Genomic DNA, 18,992 nt, shown 5'->3' with positions numbered 1-18,992 from the left:
TCAAGGTTGAATATCAGAAACCCGCAGGTCTACTGCAACAACCCAGGATACCACAGTGGAAATGGGAAGAAATTTCCATGGATTTCGTTACAGGCCTACCTAGATCTCAGCGTGGGAACGATACAATATGGGTAATCGTGGATCGACTCACCAAGTCTGCACACTTCCTGGCTATTAAGGAAACGGATAAGTTCTCCACTCTCGCAGACATTTATCTTAAAGAAGTTGTTTCGAGGCACGTGGTGCCCACCTCCATCATTTCGGATCGGGATGCACGATTCACGTCAGAGCTATGGCAAGCGATGCACAAAGTGTTTGGCTCTCGTTTAGACATGAGCACAGCATATCATCCTCAGACGGATGGGCAGTCTGAGCGAACAATTCAAACTCTTGAAGACATGCTTCATGCATGTGTTATCGATTTCGGCAACGGCTGGGAAAAGCACCTTCCTTTAGTGGAGTTTTCATACAATAAAAGTTACCACACCAGCATTCAAGCCGCTCCATTCGAGGCATTGTACGGACGTAAATACCGGTCACCTCTCTGTTGGGCAGAGGTGGGGGATAGTCAGATTACGGGTCCAGAAATTGTAGTGGACGCCACAGAAAAGATTGCACAAATACGACAACGCATGGCGGCAGCACGCGACCGTCAGAAAGCCTACGCGGATAAGCGTAAGAGGCCATTGGAATTTCAGGTCGGGGACCGGGTTTTCTTAAAGTCTCACCCTGGAAGGGTGTGGTTCGATTTGGTAAACGAGGCAAACTCAATCCGCGGTATGTTGGACCGTTCGAAATCACTGAAAGAATAGGCTCAGTAGCCTACAGACTGAACCTGCCAGCTGAACTCGGTGCAGTTCACAATGTATTTCACGTGTCGAATCTGAAGAAGTGCCTGTCAGATGAGACCCTCATAGTTCCTTTTAAGGAACTCACTATCGACGAGCGGTTGCAGTTCGTCGAGGAGCCAGTTGAAATCACGGACCGGGATGTTAAGGTCCTCAAACACAAGAGAATCCCTCTTGTTCGAGTTCGTTGGAACTCCCGACGTGGCCCCGAGTACACCTGGGAACGCGAAGATCAAATGAAAGAAAAGTACCCCCAGTTATTCGGAACCAATGCATCCACTACTGAGACTGAAGCTACTACTGCGGAATTTCGGGACGAAATTCCAAATCAACGGGGGGATGATGTGACACCCCAGGAAAACCAGTGAACAATACAGCTTACCTAGCTTCCTCAGTGAGTGCGTACCAAATTTCGGGACGAAATTTCTTTTAAGTTGGGGATAATGTGACAACTTGAATTTCCAAGATTCTATTACGCATTTATTGCACGTTTATTGATTGTTTAATTGTTTGCTTGCAGTTGGGTCGCTATGAAACTGTATACGTTTTGATACAATATAGTGTTTTGTGGTTGTGCATGGTTATGTGTTACTTGTGTAAGAATTGACAAATAATGGAATGTGGTGTTGAAACTGTAATAAATAATACTTAAGGGTGTGTAGGGTTGATAGTGAAACTTTAACAACTCATAACCCTAATCCCCTCCCTAATCATTCACTAATCATTCTCAAAGAATCAAAACACGTACCCACATTCCCTAATCCTCTCTACAACCACCTTCTTATTATTCTTGGAATCACAAGTCTTTCACATCAAGTTGATTGCTAATCCAACTAGAATCGAATCAAGGTAATGGTTTAATCATCGTTGATGTTAATTGTTGATTGATTGTTTGATCATTCTCAACTCTTGATTTGTGTAATCTTTATAAACCCTAGCTCTCATATGATACTCCTGTAATTTTGATTTGATTCTGGATAGTTGTGATAATGATGTGTTTAGTCGTGCAATCGATTGCTTGGCAACGTAGAATTGTGATATGTAAGAATGAATAACTGTCGAATTGTTTGCTACGGTGCAGATACGTAACTAGGGTTTCTTAGTCTTGAAAACATGAAAACGTAACTGTTATGATCTCAATGAACGTAGGAGAAATTGTTTGTCTGAGTTTTGGTGATAATCTATGATCCGAGTTTCCACTTGTATGTTGTCTGAGCTTTGTGTAAGACCCTTAGGGTCCGAGTTTTGTTGATCACATGCTTGTCCGATCTTGTAAGGCTTAGTATGGTCAGAGGTTGTCTAAAAGGATCTAGCCCGACTTTTATTGATATATATGTATTGGCCGAGTTTAATGTAAGAGTCCATGGTCCGAGTATGAACTTATTCACTGGTCCGAGTTTCTTGACATTGTGTTACCCGAGTTCTAGAGTTTAAATGCCCGAGTTTTTAAACTCCCTTACATGTGTCCGAGTTTTTCATTTAGCAAATGTGGCCCGAGTTTGATTGCATCAGGACACATGGTCCGAGTTTCACATTCCCCACATGGTCCGACCTTGTGAAGGGGACTCTCTAGTCCGACTTTGTGAGGGTATTTCCCCATGACCGAGTATTGAGGGGTGTTTACCCCTGTCCGAGTTTCAGGGCATCAAGCCCCCACCCACATGGTCCGAGCTTGTAGAAGGGCTCCCCTTTGTCCGAGTTTATTGAAAGGAATTGTGGTCCGAGTTTGTTATTCAGACACCATGGCCGAGTTTTATGCATATCATACCATATAGTCCAATTTAGTGGTGTTATACATGATCTGATTATTGGCTAGAAATTATTAACCTTATTAACTCTATTAGTTAATGAGCTATGTTAGAGTGTAATCCAGGTTAACACGTTAATTCCGTTAAGATTGCAAGGATGATTATCACAGCTATGCATATAACATTTCTATTATGCGAATCCTGTTAACTGCCTGTTCTTTCTATCAAGCATGAAATGTATGAAGATGATTAACTGGATGCAATGCCTGATTTTAACTGCAATGCCTGATTTTAACTATTACACACGCTATGTGATGAACTTTGCTTGCGAAACCATACCAACATGAACTGACTGTGAACACGTGCATACTCTAGGCTTTGATTGATTACTTGTGAGTGCATAACCTAGCATACCGAGCAAACCAAGGTGAGTTCACACCCTTACTAAGGCATGGGATTCCCAAGGGCTTGGGAATGGGATTAAAGGAATGAGATTGACTAGATACACTGTTGCTAGACTACCATACCACTGTCCTCGGCTGTGCAGGACACATACTTATGCTATTCACTGTCCTCGGTTGTGCAGGACACATACTTACAATCTACGTAGACTTATACTTACTACTATCCTCGGTTGTGAAGGATACCTATACTTATTACTATCCTCGGATGTGAAGGATACTTATACTTATTACTATCCTCGGATGTGAAGGATACTTATGCTTATTACTATCCTCGGTTGTGAAGGATACTTATGGTTACGAGTAGTCTAGTGGTTATACAACATGGGAAGCCCCCACCAATAGAACGTACTAACGGCCCAGTAGAGCCACTTGTTACAAACGAACTTACTATTACGCATTTACTTTCTGTGAACTCGCTCAACTAGTTGTTGATCCTCTGTTACATGCCTTGTAGGTCGTTAGATATATGGAGCTTGCACAGGGAGGAGCAGGTCGTTGTGGGCTTGGATCGTGATTACCCTGTTAAATACTTTTGATAATTGATACTTATTTACGATGGGTTTTATTAATACGCTTCCGCTAAACAATGATAATTTTCTTATGGTTTGGAACACCTTTCATATGGATTTGGTTTGGTTTAAATGACAATTACTTTTATTATATGTATTGTTCTGTATGATTGGTGGCTTGATCCTGGTCAGTCACGCTCCCAAGCGGTGATACTCCGCAGGTGGATTTTGGGGGTGTGACATGGATCTAGGGTTTCTCTGTTCTCTCTGGCGATTCCAGACACAGTTATGCTGCTAGAAGCTCCGCCATCTTCACGGCCGTCGTGGTCCAGCAGCGCCGCACAAATCGACGCATTGTCGTACATCGACGACGAGTACGGCGACCACAAAGTCAAAGCGGAGGTTGACCGTTTAATCGAAGAAGAAATGTGGCGTAGTGCTAAACGACCGTCTGATTATCTTAAAGACCTCCCTCCTGTTGCCCAACTTTGAGGTAGTTTTGTTCTTGTCAAATTTCTAGGGTTTTGAATTTTGATACATGCTCTGTTTTTAATAGATCCGTTTTAAGTGTTGTTGTTATGTTGTTGTATGATAATATAGTGTTATTATGTTGTTATTTGCAATTGCTTGGTGTTCGAGACACCTTCTCTCAGATGGTTAACATGGTGGGGGATGGGGATAACTGTTTAAGACACCGTCCTTCTGATGTAACATGTTCTTAATTTTAGAGATAACTATTTAACCATTTAGTGTGATGGATAAGTTATAGTAGATTTTCACTGGTCATTTTTTGGCATTTTAGATAATCTCTTTGATAATTTTTTTTCACTTTAACAATGCTTGCATTCAGGTTATCTTATATTATTGGGGAAGGTGAAGCTACTCTAATGTTTCACGAGCCAAAGCGGGTATGTTGTTTCTACTGGATCTGTGAAATAGATTCAGATCCGTTACTTTTTTCTAGCAGATCTGTGAAATAGATTCAGGTCTGTTCTCGGTATGTTTTGGTTTGTATAGTTTTGTTTGTTTTTCAATAACTTCAAGAATACTTGAGTCCCTTTTGTTTATTTGAGATCATCTTTCTACTATCCTTTTCATTAATTTTGTTTATTTGTGTTATGGTTCTATAGTTTTTGGATGTTTTACAATAATGACTTTTTTTAAGTGGTTTGGTTTTTGATATGTGAAATTTAAGGAATGACTGATTATATGATGGAACTAATAATGTCATTTCTTTCATGTGTTTACCAATGACAGAGAATGAGATAAGTACAGGGTTGAATTGTTTTACAATTAAGTTTTTGTTTTTGTTTAATTTATGGATCATTTATGATATTTTGAACTCAACATGCTTATAGACAACTGTCTGGTATAAATTTCTTTAATTAAGTATGCTAATTTAGATTTGTTACTGATAGTAAATCTTGGTTTTAAAATGTTACTGATAGTAAATCTTGTGAGTGAAGGTAGTCAAGGTGTCCATGTTTGTTTTGTTTCAGATGGTGTGGTGTCTGATGCGAGCAAAAAGAAGAAGGCAGTCGCCTCAGCCAAGAGAGGAGGTACAGATCAGTTTTGTTTCTTCTTGTTGAGATCAGTTCATAACATTTAATGGTTATAAAAGTGTTTAATGGTTTTTGAACCTGCAGTACAAGCTTTGATGAACATAAAGAATGGTCTAGATGATCCACATAGTGTCTTGAATTGGGATGCAGATGCTGTTGATCCATGTAGTTGGACTATGATCACTATTCTATTGTAAGTTGACTAAGTTCTAGCACCAGTTAATCAGTTATAATCGACATGCTACGGTCACTTGTTTTGTTGGTGTTGTTTTGACATGCTACAGTCACTTGTTTTGTTGGTGCTGTTTTTATCAGTTGTTGTATGCACAGAAGCTTCAGATGGCAGTGTAGGCCAGCAGCTACAAGAGTATGCACAGACGGCTTTGGGTTCACAAACTGAACCAACGTTCAACCAGCCTTTCCAGCTTTCAACACCGCTGCAGGCACGACCTCCATTTTTCACTCGTGCATACATCCCTCCTCCGGAAATTTGCAGGCCAGTGTCACCAGGACAGCTCATCGAAAATTTATTTCACGTCGCCGGGTTCCGAGAAGCCTTTCTTCCAGTATGCATGCCAGAGAATTGTTGTCGACGTACGACCCCAAGGTTAGCGTGTGAATATTACATGTGTTTTCTTGTTTTTTAACTAAAAATTGGGTAAATATTTATATATGTTAATTTAACTGGTAGAAGGCGAAAGTATCCGAGCATGAGGAGATCGGATTTCGTACGGTTCCTGAAAGCAGCAAAGACTAACATTCAAACACAAATGGAAGACAGAAATCCAAAACTCAGTCTAACTAGTGTCATGATGGTTTGCGGTTGCATAAACAGATTGTGCATCTGATCATTTTGAATTTTTTTATGTAGGTTTATGCTCTACGGTTAAAAAGGTTCAGGAGAAGGGTGCGGGTGACAATGGAAGGTTTATGCACACGTGTTCTTTTGTATCTAATTATATATTTTTAGTTTTTTCTATTTTTAATATTATGTTTTACAGGTCGGTATCTAGAAGGCAATCTGCTCGGTTTGAACATGATGAACCGAAACTCGCAGAGGACATGTTCCATACAAACGAGATTGATGATAAAATGCAAGTCTGTCTCGTGAAGTAACTAAGAAGGTTCAGTTAAGGAAATTGGCGTCAACGTAAAAATGCGCAGACCTGAGTGAGCGTTTTTTGAACTACTTGGTTTGAAAATCATACCCCTACTGATACAGAAACAGAACTAACATTAAAAGATGGTAGCCAGGAGTTACTAGATCGGGCAATCAGTATAACGAGCATTTTATGGGTTCCAGTTCGTGCTACTAATGATGTATTAGAAAGAGGAACATCTGTAGGTTCCAGTTCGTGCTACTATGATTACTGAAGGTAATTTTTTATTTTTTTTTCTTACCTTTAATACTACTCATCTACAAAGAAATTGATTTTTTTTCTTGATTCTACAGAGGAAGCTAAAGCTATGAATCCCAATTCTATATTAAACATTAGATACACAAGGTTTCCACGTGTTCAAGGCATGAATGATGAAAAATCCCCTGAAACGATCCTAGCACACGAGTAAGATTCATTGCATGAACTCGTATAGACATGTTGATTCACTTTTAAAAGTTTGAATGATGTTAGATATCATGTTTGATTCCTAATTGTGTTCTTTTGCATATTGGTCCAGTCGAGTTATCTGTCTAGGGGATCTAAATCACTGAATTGCCCTCTCGTATCGATCTGCAAAGGCGCTTGTTGAAATGCAGAACTGGAGAGCATTGTTGGTGAAAGATCAGGTACAAAATTTCAACCCGACATGAGTGTTCGCACGAGACGAGTTTGGAGTCGGGACGGATTTAGCACGAGACGGGTTTCAGTTCGTTTTTTTGTTTTGTTTGGGTCAGTTATTTTCGGTTTCGGTTGAGAATTTTTGTTTCGTTTTGGTTGCTTTTTCGGTTCGGTTTCGATTTTTTCAGTTTTTTGTTTCGTTTTGGCCGGTTTCGGTTCGGTTTTTTGTTCCGTTTTGATCGGTTTTTCCGAATCAATTTCAATCTTTTAAGTTTTTTTTTTGTTTCGTTTTGGTTGTTTCATTTCGGTTCAGTTAAGTTTCGGGTTTTTTGTTTCGTTTTGGTCGCTTTTTTCATTCCATTTTTTTCAGTTTTTTTTTTCAGTTTTCGTTTTGTTTCATTGCATCCTTTTAATTTACCAAATAGCCTAACTCCCGTGATTTCAAAATCGCAAAATACCATCGACTGATGCAGTAATCTTGAATCTTTTATTTTTTGTTTTTTCACTTCAAAATATTGAATCTTTTATTTTTTGGTCAATTTTTAGTTTTTTCATTTTTGCACTTTCTATGTATTTATTATTTTTGGTCAATTGATATCTGGTTTCAAATCGGAGGGTGGTTCCTTTTTGGCTATTTATGGTTGTATTTACAAGTGCTAATATTTTAAACAATATACCTACTGACAAGAGTTGTTTCAACAGGGAGAAAAGAGTTGTTTGAACAGTGGAACAGGAGCCAACAGTGAACAACAGGCATCAGGACCATGCCTCCGAAAGGACATCTGCTTTTTTGCTTTGAAACCATACACAATAATAGTCAACAACTACTTTTGTCATTGGAACTCTACATTTGACTATCTTAACATTATATATAGTCTACAACACTACACACTTACATACACTCCATCCAACTTTCTACATACAAACACTACACCCCCACCTTCAGTGTGCTTGCGGAAGCATAGAAAGAACAACATTCAGAAAATCAATTCAACTGTCTAATTGTAAGTTAGTTTCAGTTTAACTCACGGTTACTTTTAAAGCTCACTTTCTGTTACCTTTGTATTCCTAACAAATTGTGATTTACTTTCATTTCAGGACACTACTTTCGTCTGGGTCTTGCATTGTTTCTCGCCTCTATACATTTTGATTCTTGCATTATTTCTCTTTTTTTTAACATCTCGGTCCTGCATTGTGGTAAGTATTCCTCAATTTTTTAATCAGTTTCTTAGTTGAATCGATTGAATTGCAATTATGGTTACAGTTCTGTCAATCCATTCATCCCGTTCGTCACCATATGTAACAAATTTATTTCTATTAAATCAATTCACTTATATTCTGTTCCCATGTTTATCAATTTCTCACTTCCTAAATCGCAAATGGGGTTACATTTATAAATTATGTACCAATACTCTTCTTATTCTTATTTTCTTTTTGAATCTGCATATGCATAATGATATTGCGTAAATTTCCACAATAAATGAACCTTTATTCATCTTGGCTCCTAAAGAATAGAAAGCTGAACTAAGCATTATCTTTGCTGACATGTGGGTGTTCGTTTTTGATAAGTAATACAGGATAAAACTATAAAAGATGTTCTAGACTTTTAGTACATTCTGTCCTTAAATCACTTTTCGATTATGCTTGTTTATTTATAGTTTGAGATAACTTTTCTTTTGTCTAATATGTAATCTTTTCATCAATAAGATTATTTGTATATGAAGAATTTTGTTTACTTTTCTCAAGGATTCTCAGTATAGGGCGGTTCACGAGCCCAACTGACTTGAGCCAGGGTCAGCTCGAATTCACATAACCAAGCTGAATGTTAAGCTAGAACTCGGCTTGATTTCTAATTAAGCTGGTTCAACTCTGCTCTGTTTTAAAAAATAAATTAATGCACACCTTTCAAGTTCAATAGTACAAATTAGCATTCTACAGCACTAACTCAACAGTTTAACTAAGAAACATACAAATTAAGTTCAACAGAATACATATACAAATCAAGTTCGATTGAATACAAAATAAGTTCATCAGCATCCGAATCAACATAGCTGCAGAATCAACAAGCTGTTGGAGCAAATGCAACTTCTCTTAAAGTAACAAAAAACAACTTGTTAAATATTTGAATCAAATTAATATGTATACTTATTCTCTTAAAGAGCTCATTGTCTTATTAGGGATGAAATATAATGTGTGGATATAGAGTGCTTACCTGTAGCATTAATTTCTCCTCCTTTCCATGCTTGGATTAAAAAAGTGTGAGGTGCTCCGAGGCTTTTAGGTCCCAAAGGCCGAGGCGCACGCATCAAGTACACGAGGCGTTGCTCTGTTTACAACCAAACCAAATAAGCTTTTATTTGCAACCAGAAGCTGCGTTTCTCTCGCCTGTTTTACATAAAACCTTTTTATCAAGAAGAAAACCTTTCAAAATTTCTTTATCCTTTGGTTGTTTTACATATTAGCAATGTTTTAAAATCCGGTTTGTATATCGTAAGATTTTTAAAGTTTGATATCGCATGGCTCTTATATCACTTTAATACCCATCAAATTGGTTTTAGATTTTGCATATGTATGTGACTGAAACATATATTTGTGTGGCTGAATTTAAAATTGAAGAGCACAAAAGTAAAATGGGCACTGAATAGTAATTGATAATATGTATTTTTACCATTGAATCCTTTTCCATATTTTAGAGTAGTAATTTTATTTGTCTTGAATCATGACAAATCGAAACCAAGATCTATTCTTATGAAATTGATAATATGGGTACCGAATACTAATTGACAATATGTACGTTGTTTCTTTCGTAAACGTTTCTGTCCGATATGTTTATGAAGTTTATTTAGAGTAATAATTTTTGTTTTTCTTGAATCATGACAAATCGAAACCAAAATTTCTTCTTTTATGAAATTGATAATATGGGTACCGAAAGGAATTAATAATATGTACTTTGTTTCTTTCATAAACGTTATTGTTCAATATGCTACGAAAACACACAAATTGGGGGTCTTTATTGTTACAATTGTTTTACGTGGTCAATTTAAGTCTTAGCGTGTGCTCAAATGCAACTATTCTTTCAATTATTCATACCTTTACCTGTTTTTAATTTAATCAAGTTTTTCTGTTGTTGAACCCACATTTTGATTTTAATTAGAAAATTCATTTACTTTTCTATTGATAATTTCTATTGCAAAATATGTAATCTGTGTGTTGTGGTTTTATGAGGCTATGTTTAAATTTGCAAAATCGTGCCTAATATGAACATTCATCCTATAAACGCCTTGGTTTGAAACTTATGTCTTCTTTAGTTGACCATAGAAAAGTAATCATTGTTTATGTTAGATTTGTTGCATGAACACCCACATCAAATTAAGTAATCTAAACCTGCGACATCATTAGACTATGATATAAGTTGATGTTAACTATGATATCAAAATGTAAGAACATGAGTTCAATTGGTATGTATCAGGATTGCATGAAAATTTGATACTCAAAAAAAAATTAGTATATAAACTAAAAATAGAAGACAAAAATATTTGAGCCAGGGACAAATAGAAGACACAAAAGTTTGATACTCATAAAAAAAATTAGTTAACGGAAGCCAAAACTCAGCAGTTCTATTTGAAGACAAAAAATTTTAAAATCGATTTTATCTTAGCCTTTCAACACCCCGCCGCAACGCGCGGGTAGCGTTAACAAGTTTACTATAAATAGTAACACAGCAAATAAAATTGAGCAATTTCAAAGTAAATAGTTGCAAACAATAACAAAAAGAATGGATTTCGAATTTCAAAATGTAAATCAACGGTGGATAAGTGTGACCCGACTTTGAGTGCGAGCGTAATTAAAACTTAGTCTATATATTTATTATTAAGTTTATTTGTTTAGGGATAAGATTAAAAGAAAAACACGATAACATGCAAATGCGAATATTTTATTTGTTAATGATGTTTATGTTTAACGAAATTACCAAATAAAACATATGATAACCGAACATAAAGTATATTCAACATTCTAAATGTGATTTTTGAACAAAAATAATAAATAAGTTTAGGTGCTAAAAATATTAGATGTATTTATGTTAAGTTGTAAATGGAAGATTTTGATATAAACAGAGAAAAGGATATTGTGATTTTTGAAAATAAAAGATTTTGAAAACCATACCCTAAAATGTTTTCCCTCCAATTTATTCATTACTTAGCTTAGTTACTTAGCTTACTGTTGATATAATGAGTTCGTTAACAAACATCCATTTTAATTAAAAAAAGCTATAATAAGTTAGTTAAAAATGAAAAAAAAACTGTAATAACTTAATTAAAGAATACAATTAAAAAACACAATGACAAACATAATATCATAACTTTGTATCTATAAAATTGTATTTAAACTATTTTTATTTGCTTAAAAATTGATCTTTATATCCAATCAAAATTGTATTTTTCAGTTTACAATTCATTCCAAACACATATCAATTGAGAGGTATAGGTGGTGGTTATCCAATTCCAATTGTACCACAAGGGCCTTCAAGTCATGGACGATCAAACCCTTCTCCAGTGACAACCCCACCGTCCGTAACAAACCCACCCCCCGTTACAAACCCACCTCCTGTCACAAACCCACCTCCCGTCACAATCCCTCAAGATAATGATCCAAATACTTGGACGGATGAAGAGTTGATTTGGGCGTATGACTATACCTTTGCTCAACTACAATTTGGGGCACTACATATTGGGGAGGGGCATTATCGTCCATTGGCAAACACTCCTACAGTGCCAAACCATCCACCATCTTCAAACCCACCTCATGTGGAAAACCCCCATCAAACACAAGGAGTACCGAACTAGGCTGAAGGGTACGAAACCGATCCTGGAGCGGAATACGAACCACCCTTGGATGAAGAAATGATTTGGGAACCTTAAAAAAACGTTATTGATGAATGCATCCACCGAAACGATGATGATAATGATTGATTCTCCTATGACTCGGTGTTTTGTTTTTTAGTAATATTTAATGTGATTTACTAAATGTTCTATTATGTGTTAGTTATTTTTATTTTAATGTATTTTTGCTTTGTATTAGTTTGAATTTTATTTATCTAGATGCTTCGGTTTTAATTATGTATTAATATAACTTTTTAATTTTAAGGTTATTTAAATTTTAATCATGTATTACTTTAATTTTAGTTGGCTCCCTCTCTTATCTACTTGACCTTAAAAATCAAACAGATATAAATTTAAATATATGTAATTTTTATTTTTTCTTTGACTAACATTGAACATTAATAGGATATGTCTGATCATTGTACGGTCGACGAATTTTCATCATTGAGAAATGATAGAGCTTGGTATAATCTAACCTTTGTTATGGTCGAACTTATTTGGCATGACGTCAAGGGAAAGAGATTAGTGGTTATTTTTCTTGATAAAACGTAAGAACATTATTTTATTTTGCTATATGTTATACGAGTGAATGTTTTTTCACCACTTAATGTGTTCTTTTTTAGAGACAAAAAATTGTTGTGATCGTTCCACAACATTTGATACACCTATATAATGACGCTACATTGATGGCTGGCTTTTTTTTGTTGAATTATTTCCAAATTGAGAATCTCCACTATCATGAGTACCCAAAGTACCAAAATTACCTCTTAGTCTGTTCGGAGAAAAAAATTGTCATCAATGAATATACGAAGCTTTTATCACTGGAGCTTACGATTCCAAGAGGTGCTTGTATATATCCATTGGTGCCTTCCATTATGAAATTGAAGCATGACAGAAGACCTAAAAAATTTATTGTTGGTACATATAAAATCCCATTCTTTATTTTTTAATTAAAAATATAAAAGGTTATATACTTATATATTAGATATGGTGTATACAATTTGGTTGATTTCATTGTAGATGTGGTTGGGAGGATAATAGAAGGTAAACGGGATCGTTGTTGTTTCGAACTTTCTCTTCGAGATAAGACGTAAGTTATTATTTATTAACATATTAGAGACATAATATTTACATCGTATGTAATAAAAAACTAATTTTAAAAGAACTCTAACCCAAAATTGTTGTGTACAGTGTTCATACAATACAAAATTTTTTTCCGCCCTGAAGCCTTCCGATGTTATATGTACCATTCGAGCGGTGCAACGAAAGTCTATCATATACGTATCACGTGTCAAGTTGGTTCACCTACCGGATAGTACGTTATGCTTTTAACATCAACTTTCTAAAAAATTAGTTACATTTAATGGGTCATGTAATTTAATAAAAGTTGTATTTTATTTGTTTTTTCAGTTAATATTTTGAAGTCTACAGAACTGAGTATGATTACGTACGACCCAGATATGCTCGAGGCACGAGATATTTAAATTATGGATCTATACTTAAGTCCGTGTTCATGATAGAAACATTGGGTGTTTTTATATCTTTAGTTGTTGATTATTAAAATCCATGATGGTGTTTTCTGATTTGCTTTTGGTTAACTGCCTTTATGTTTCTTTCCTACATGTAGAAGTATACTTTAGTTTGTTTAATATTATATTATGTTGTAACAAGTATGTTATATTACTTGATTTAAAAGTAATGGTTACACCTATTTTTCACCAAACTATAATCTAGATAGGTTGGACAACTAAAAAGTTATTATTTATCTTAAACGAAGGTATCACCATGGCTGACCTTCCTATTGAAACCATATTTGAGATATTAACGAGGGTGCCAGCGAAGGTCGTAGGACGTTCTAAGAGTGTTTGTAAGGAATGGTATGCGTTGCTGTCAACTCGAGATTTCACAAGGGTACATTGTTCTCGCTCATTAGTTTCATCTAACCAGAGAGTTCTCTTAATTGACGACCTAACATGCTCTGTTCATCTGATCATCTTTCAATCCTATGATTATGGGCCAAGGTCAATAGTTACATTACCATTCGACCACCAAAATAATGATGTGTCAATACTTTCACATTTGAATGGATTGTTGTGTGTTTGCTTGAATCATACAAACGAGTTGCTTCTTTGGAATCCAACAACTACTGCTTTCAAGCGTTTGTCAACACCTGATTCTCTTGGAATCTATATAAATAATCTTGATGCCATTGGTTTGTATGCTGATGATGCCGATGATTACAAGGTCTTGCATATCAAGCGTAGGTGTGGTGTATATGAAAGCTATGTTTATTCTAGGGAATTAAACTTTTGGAGAAATATTCCTTTCTTAACAAGACAAGAGTACCTTAGCCCCAATTTCTATTGGTCACCAGGCACATTTTGTGGTGGTACTCTGTATTTCACTCTTTGCGAATGTTGGGTTGGAGGTACAAATGTGGTGATTTGTTTTGATATTAATACAAAGCAGTTCAAGGAGATAAGCTTTCCACCTGTTCCATCTACGGGATTTGTTCAAGGTGTTTTAGTGAATGTAAAAAATGAGCTTCACATGTTTGCTACGACTGGCTGGTTTGAGATAACAATTGACCTATGGACGTTAAAAGAGGATTACTGGATTAAGGTCTTATCATGTCCTCCGATCCCCCCAATATCATTGTCATTGTGGGGCGATATAACACATTACGTGACGAATGGTAATTGGTTTGTGATGATTAAATTAGGGAAGCTTTTTACTATTGAAATGGATACGAAGCCCTTCGAAATTCTTTATCCAGTTACTTGGTTTCGTGGTTATAAGGGTGCGGTGTTTGTGGAGACCGTCGTTTCACCAAGTATTTAGTTTGGCTTTCACTTAATGTTATTATTATGTATTCAATGTTTTAAGAATTTTGGTTTTCTATTTCTGGTAATCATGTTATTTTGTTTAAGTGTCGTGTACTAATCTTGTAATAATTTCAGAATTTTATCATCTATGATAACTATCTTTTATTTAATTTGCAAGGTATTTGACACTTTAACAATTTACAATGACTAATGTACAACGAAACCATCTTAATCAAGCTTCTAGCTCGAGTTCATCTACCAGAGCTGAAAAACGAAAAGGGTATAACAAAAGATATTATGCTGCACGCAAAGAAAATAACAAAGTCCTGAAATTTGGGAGTGGTGAGGTCTCCCAAAGTGCTTCATCACTATCTTTAATGAGTAATAGATTAGCAGAAAGGACACCGTTAAGAAGTTTACAGACTAATATTACTCAATTTACCCAAATGACAAACGTGAATGCATCAAGTATTTCTACCATGCAACGTAAGGAGTACAATGGAATGCATATTTCAAACGGTAGTTAAATTACATCAACCCCGACCAATGATGTTACGCCGACAACCACATTCCCCAATGTAGTTGATGAAGTCACTACCAGAACATCACCACGAGGTTTCTATTTATTTAACATTGATTTCTTTATTGAATTTGATATCTTTAATAACCTTCATTACTTAAGACAACGAATTTTTTAGGTGTTCGAATTCAACCACTTACACTTTTACCTCAATTTTCTGAAGTAGTTGATCAACCTTCCTTCCAAAATGAGAATGTAGAAGATGATCCATATAACTTTGTTTACGATCGTTTACCCAGAGAACATCGTGTTTTAAAAGAACGTGGTGCATGTCCTGATTGTGGAGCAAAACGTTTTCAATTTGAATTTGATACCTTTTGTTGTATGAGTAGGAAAACTGTGTTAGCAAATTCAGAAATTCCAGAGGAATTGCACCGACTTTTCACATCGCAAGATGAAATTGGAAATATTTTTAGGCAAAACATTCGTGCTTATAACACGAATTTTTCTTTTGCCTCAATGGGAGTGACGTTGGATGATACATTGAACAATATGAGAGACGGTGTATATACTTTTCGTGCACATAGAGGAATATATCACAAAATCAACCAATTAGTTTCGAGGGATGGAACCCCTAGGTACCTGCAGTTGTATTTTTATGATCCTGATGCCGAGTTAGATCTCAGGCTCCAATGGCCAAATCTTGATCGTTGTATTACTCAGATTTTGACACGCGTTCTTTCTACAAACCCATATGTTGATACATTTAGAAGACTTGCAGAACTAGGACCTCTGGACAACTATAGAGTCACTTTGAATGCTTCGGTTGAACTTGACCAAAGGGTGTACAACCGACCAACGACATCGGAGGTATATAAAATATATTATATTAATTACAATTATTTAATAGTATTGCTTATTTTACTTACTTATAGTTCACGATTATATAGGTTGCTGGTATTTGGGTTGAAGGTAATGACAATATTACTTCGTATAAACGAAGTATTGTTGTGTATGGTAGGTCTGAATATAGCCAAACTATTCAACCGTACTTCAGTTGTTACGATCCATTGTCGTATCCTCTATTTTTTCCTAATGGTGAGTCGGGTTGGCATGCAAACATACCACGTCACGGAGTATCAATAAATGAGGTTCGAAACAATGACAACATCGAAGGAGAAATGGAAGGTACCAACAATTTATTATCCTTTTTAAGTGAAGATCATAAAAATACCATAATGCGTCTTATTTTTATTAACTGTTTGTTTTTAAAACATCTTCATCGTTCAGAGGCTAACACACGAAGTGGTAGAACAACCGTGGCTATGCGAGAGTACTACTGTTACAAGTTCCAGATTCGATCTACCGAAAACGTGCTTCTGTTCGGTGGTAGACTGCTACAACAGTTTGTGGTAGATGTTTACATAAAAATTGAGACGTCACGCTTAGAATTTTGTGAGAGAAACCAGGCTAAGATACGGGCCGATTTGTACCAAGGTCTTGTGGATTGCGTCAATGCTGGTGAGGTTCATGCAAACAGAGTCGGGAAAAGAATTGTGTTGCCTGCATCTTTCATCGGAGGGCCTCGCGACATGCGACGTCGGTTTCTAGATGCGATGACTTTAGTTCAAGATGACGGCAAGCCTGATATATTCCTTACAATGACGTGTAATCCTAAGTGGCCTGAGATATGTGATAATTTACATGTTGGTCAAACTGCACAAGATTGTCCAGACCTTGTTTCAAGAGTGTTCCGGGGTAAATTAGAAGATCTTAAGGAACAACTCTTCAAGAAACATATCCTTGGGGAAGTTAAGTCATACGTTTATGTCATCGAATTTCAAAAGCGTGGTTTGCCGCACGCACATTTTCTCCTTATCATGTACCCGCAACACAAGATCAATAACGCGGACCATTATGATAAGGTTGTGTGTGCTGAAATTCCTAACAAACAAAGACATCCCAAATTGCATGAGATGGTTGTCAAGCACATGATTCACGGTCCTTGCGGCAATTTACGATTAAGCAGTCCTTGTATGCAGGGTGATCCTAAAATTTGTCATTTTCACTATCCTAGACAATTTAATGAACAGGCAACACAAGGAGAAGATGCGTATCCGTTGTATCGAAGGAGAGACACCGGGATAGAAGTGGATATACGAGGAATAACCCTTGATAATAGATGGGTGGTCCCATATAACCCAAGGCTTTTGATGATGTTTAACTGCCACATCAATGTTGAAGTTTGCTCAAGTATAAAATCTGTGAAATATCTTTTTAAATATGTTTATAAAGGACATGACAAACAGGTTATTCAAGTTGATCAAAGTGAGCCAGGGGTTGTTGTTAATGAGATAAAGAGCTTTCAAGATGCACGCTACATATCGCCCCCAGAGGCTATGTGGCGCATTTTTTCCTTCTCTCTTTCTCAAATCTCTCCTTCTGTTTTAGCCTTACAACTTCATCTCCCAAATAATCAGATGGTTAGATTTAGAGATGATGACTTAATGTCTAATATTGTTGATAGGGAAAGGGATAAGAGAACCATGCTAACAGCATTTTTTGAGAGAAATAGAATCGATGAAACAGCAAGGGTATATTTGTATAAAGATTTTCCAAAACACTTTACATGGAATGGAAGCACACGTCGTTGGAATCCTCGTGGCCGTAAAAACCAAAGAGGTCGTATCGTTTCCGCTAATCCAGCCGAAGGATAATGGTACTACTTACGCCTACTTTTGTAAAATGTCAGAGGGCCTACTTCTTTTGAACATCTTTGCGCAGTTAATGGTCAACGGTGTGAGACATTTCGAAAAGCAGCTCTTGAGTTAGGCTTAATAGAAGACGATGAATATCTATCACAATGTCTCGAAGAAGCCTCTACGTTTCAGTTTCCCAATGCTCTTCGAAGGTTATTTGCGACCATAATGATTTTTTGCCAACCTGGAGATATTCGAAAGTTATGGAATGACCACTTTGAATCACTGTCTGAAGATCATCGGTTACACTGTCAAAGTATAGAACGAGTTCAAAATATGGTTCTTATTGAAATTAGTGTCTTGCTATAATCCATGGGTAAAAATATCAATGAATTCGACCTTCCTAAGATAACAGACGATGTTAACTTACAAGATGCAGGTTATCGTGAGTTACAAGAAGAGTATGGGATTGTTTTGGAACCTGAACACTTGAGTGCCAAAGATTCACTTAATCCGGACCAGAACAACGTGTTTGATGAGATCATGATGCATGTTGATAATGATCTTCCAGGCGTGTTCTTTATTGATGGCCCAGGTGGAACTGGAAAAACATTTTTGTACATTGCCTTGCTTACTGAAATTCGGTCACGTGGTCTTATTGCTCTCGCAACAGCTTCATCAGGTGCAGAGGCTAATAATATGCCAGGAGGTAGAACGGCTCACTCAAGATTCAAGATTCCTCTTAATCTTGAAAATAATTCAATGTGCAATATCAAAAAACAGAGTGGGGCCGCTAAACTGATTCGGTCTGCCAAAATAATCATATGGGATGAAGCGTCGATGGCTAAACGACAGGCGATAGAGGCAGTCGATCGTACATTCCAAGACATTATAGGCGTTAGTCTCCCTTTTGGTGGGAAGATAATGGTTATGGGAGGTGACTTCAGACAGGTGTTGCCGGTTATTAAACGTGGCACTCGAGCACAGATTGTAGACTCCAGCATACGAATGTCACCTCTTTGGTCTTTGACTAAGAAGATGCGGTTGACCATAAATATGAGAGCGCTGAAAGATCCATGGTTTTCTAAATTTCTTTTAAGAGTCGGCGATGGAACTGAAGAACCAATCGAAGGAAACTATATTCGCATACCCGATGACA

At 36.5% G+C, this 18,992-nt stretch overlaps 2 protein-coding genes and 1 long non-coding RNA gene across 6 annotated transcripts; all 3 read left to right on the top strand.

The window, feature by feature from the left end:
* Window positions 1-4,461: 4,461 nt before the first annotated feature.
* On the top strand, window positions 4,462-8,133 carry LOC110915077. 4 transcript variants are annotated; one of them, XR_002578743.2, is made up of 11 exons: window positions 4,462-4,477; window positions 5,069-5,128; window positions 5,216-5,324; window positions 5,447-5,738; window positions 5,823-6,057; window positions 6,133-6,301; window positions 6,382-6,507; window positions 6,585-6,696; window positions 6,809-6,917; window positions 7,612-7,913; window positions 8,008-8,133. It is a non-coding gene; the product is annotated as an uncharacterized LOC110915077 (long non-coding RNA). The 4 variants fall into 4 exon arrangements; XR_002578742.2 differs by lacking the exon at window positions 4,462-4,477 and adding an exon at window positions 4,922-4,938; XR_002578744.2 differs by lacking the exon at window positions 4,462-4,477 and having other exon boundaries at window positions 5,004-5,128; window positions 5,826-6,057; window positions 8,008-8,130.
* A 5,441-nt stretch (window positions 8,134-13,574) lies between these two features.
* Window positions 13,575-14,630, top strand: LOC110920281 (putative F-box protein At3g24700). The gene has a single exon (XM_022164500.1). It carries the CDS (start codon window positions 13,575-13,577, stop codon window positions 14,628-14,630), a length of 1,056 nt encoding a protein of 351 aa, XP_022020192.1.
* Window positions 14,631-14,817: 187 nt separating this feature from the next.
* LOC110920280 lies at window positions 14,818-17,851 on the top strand. The gene is made up of 4 exons (XM_022164499.1): window positions 14,818-15,133; window positions 15,313-16,004; window positions 16,085-16,322; window positions 16,425-17,851. Exons 1-4 carry the CDS (start codon window positions 14,818-14,820, stop codon window positions 17,849-17,851), a joined length of 2,673 nt encoding a protein of 890 aa, XP_022020191.1.
* Window positions 17,852-18,992: the final 1,141 nt, after the last annotated feature.

This window comes from Helianthus annuus, chromosome 12 (genome assembly GCF_002127325.2).
Source record: "Helianthus annuus cultivar XRQ/B chromosome 12, HanXRQr2.0-SUNRISE, whole genome shotgun sequence".
Lineage (NCBI taxonomy): Eukaryota > Viridiplantae > Streptophyta > Magnoliopsida > Asterales > Asteraceae > Helianthus > Helianthus annuus.
This window is presented reverse-complemented; position numbering and strand designations above follow the sequence as displayed.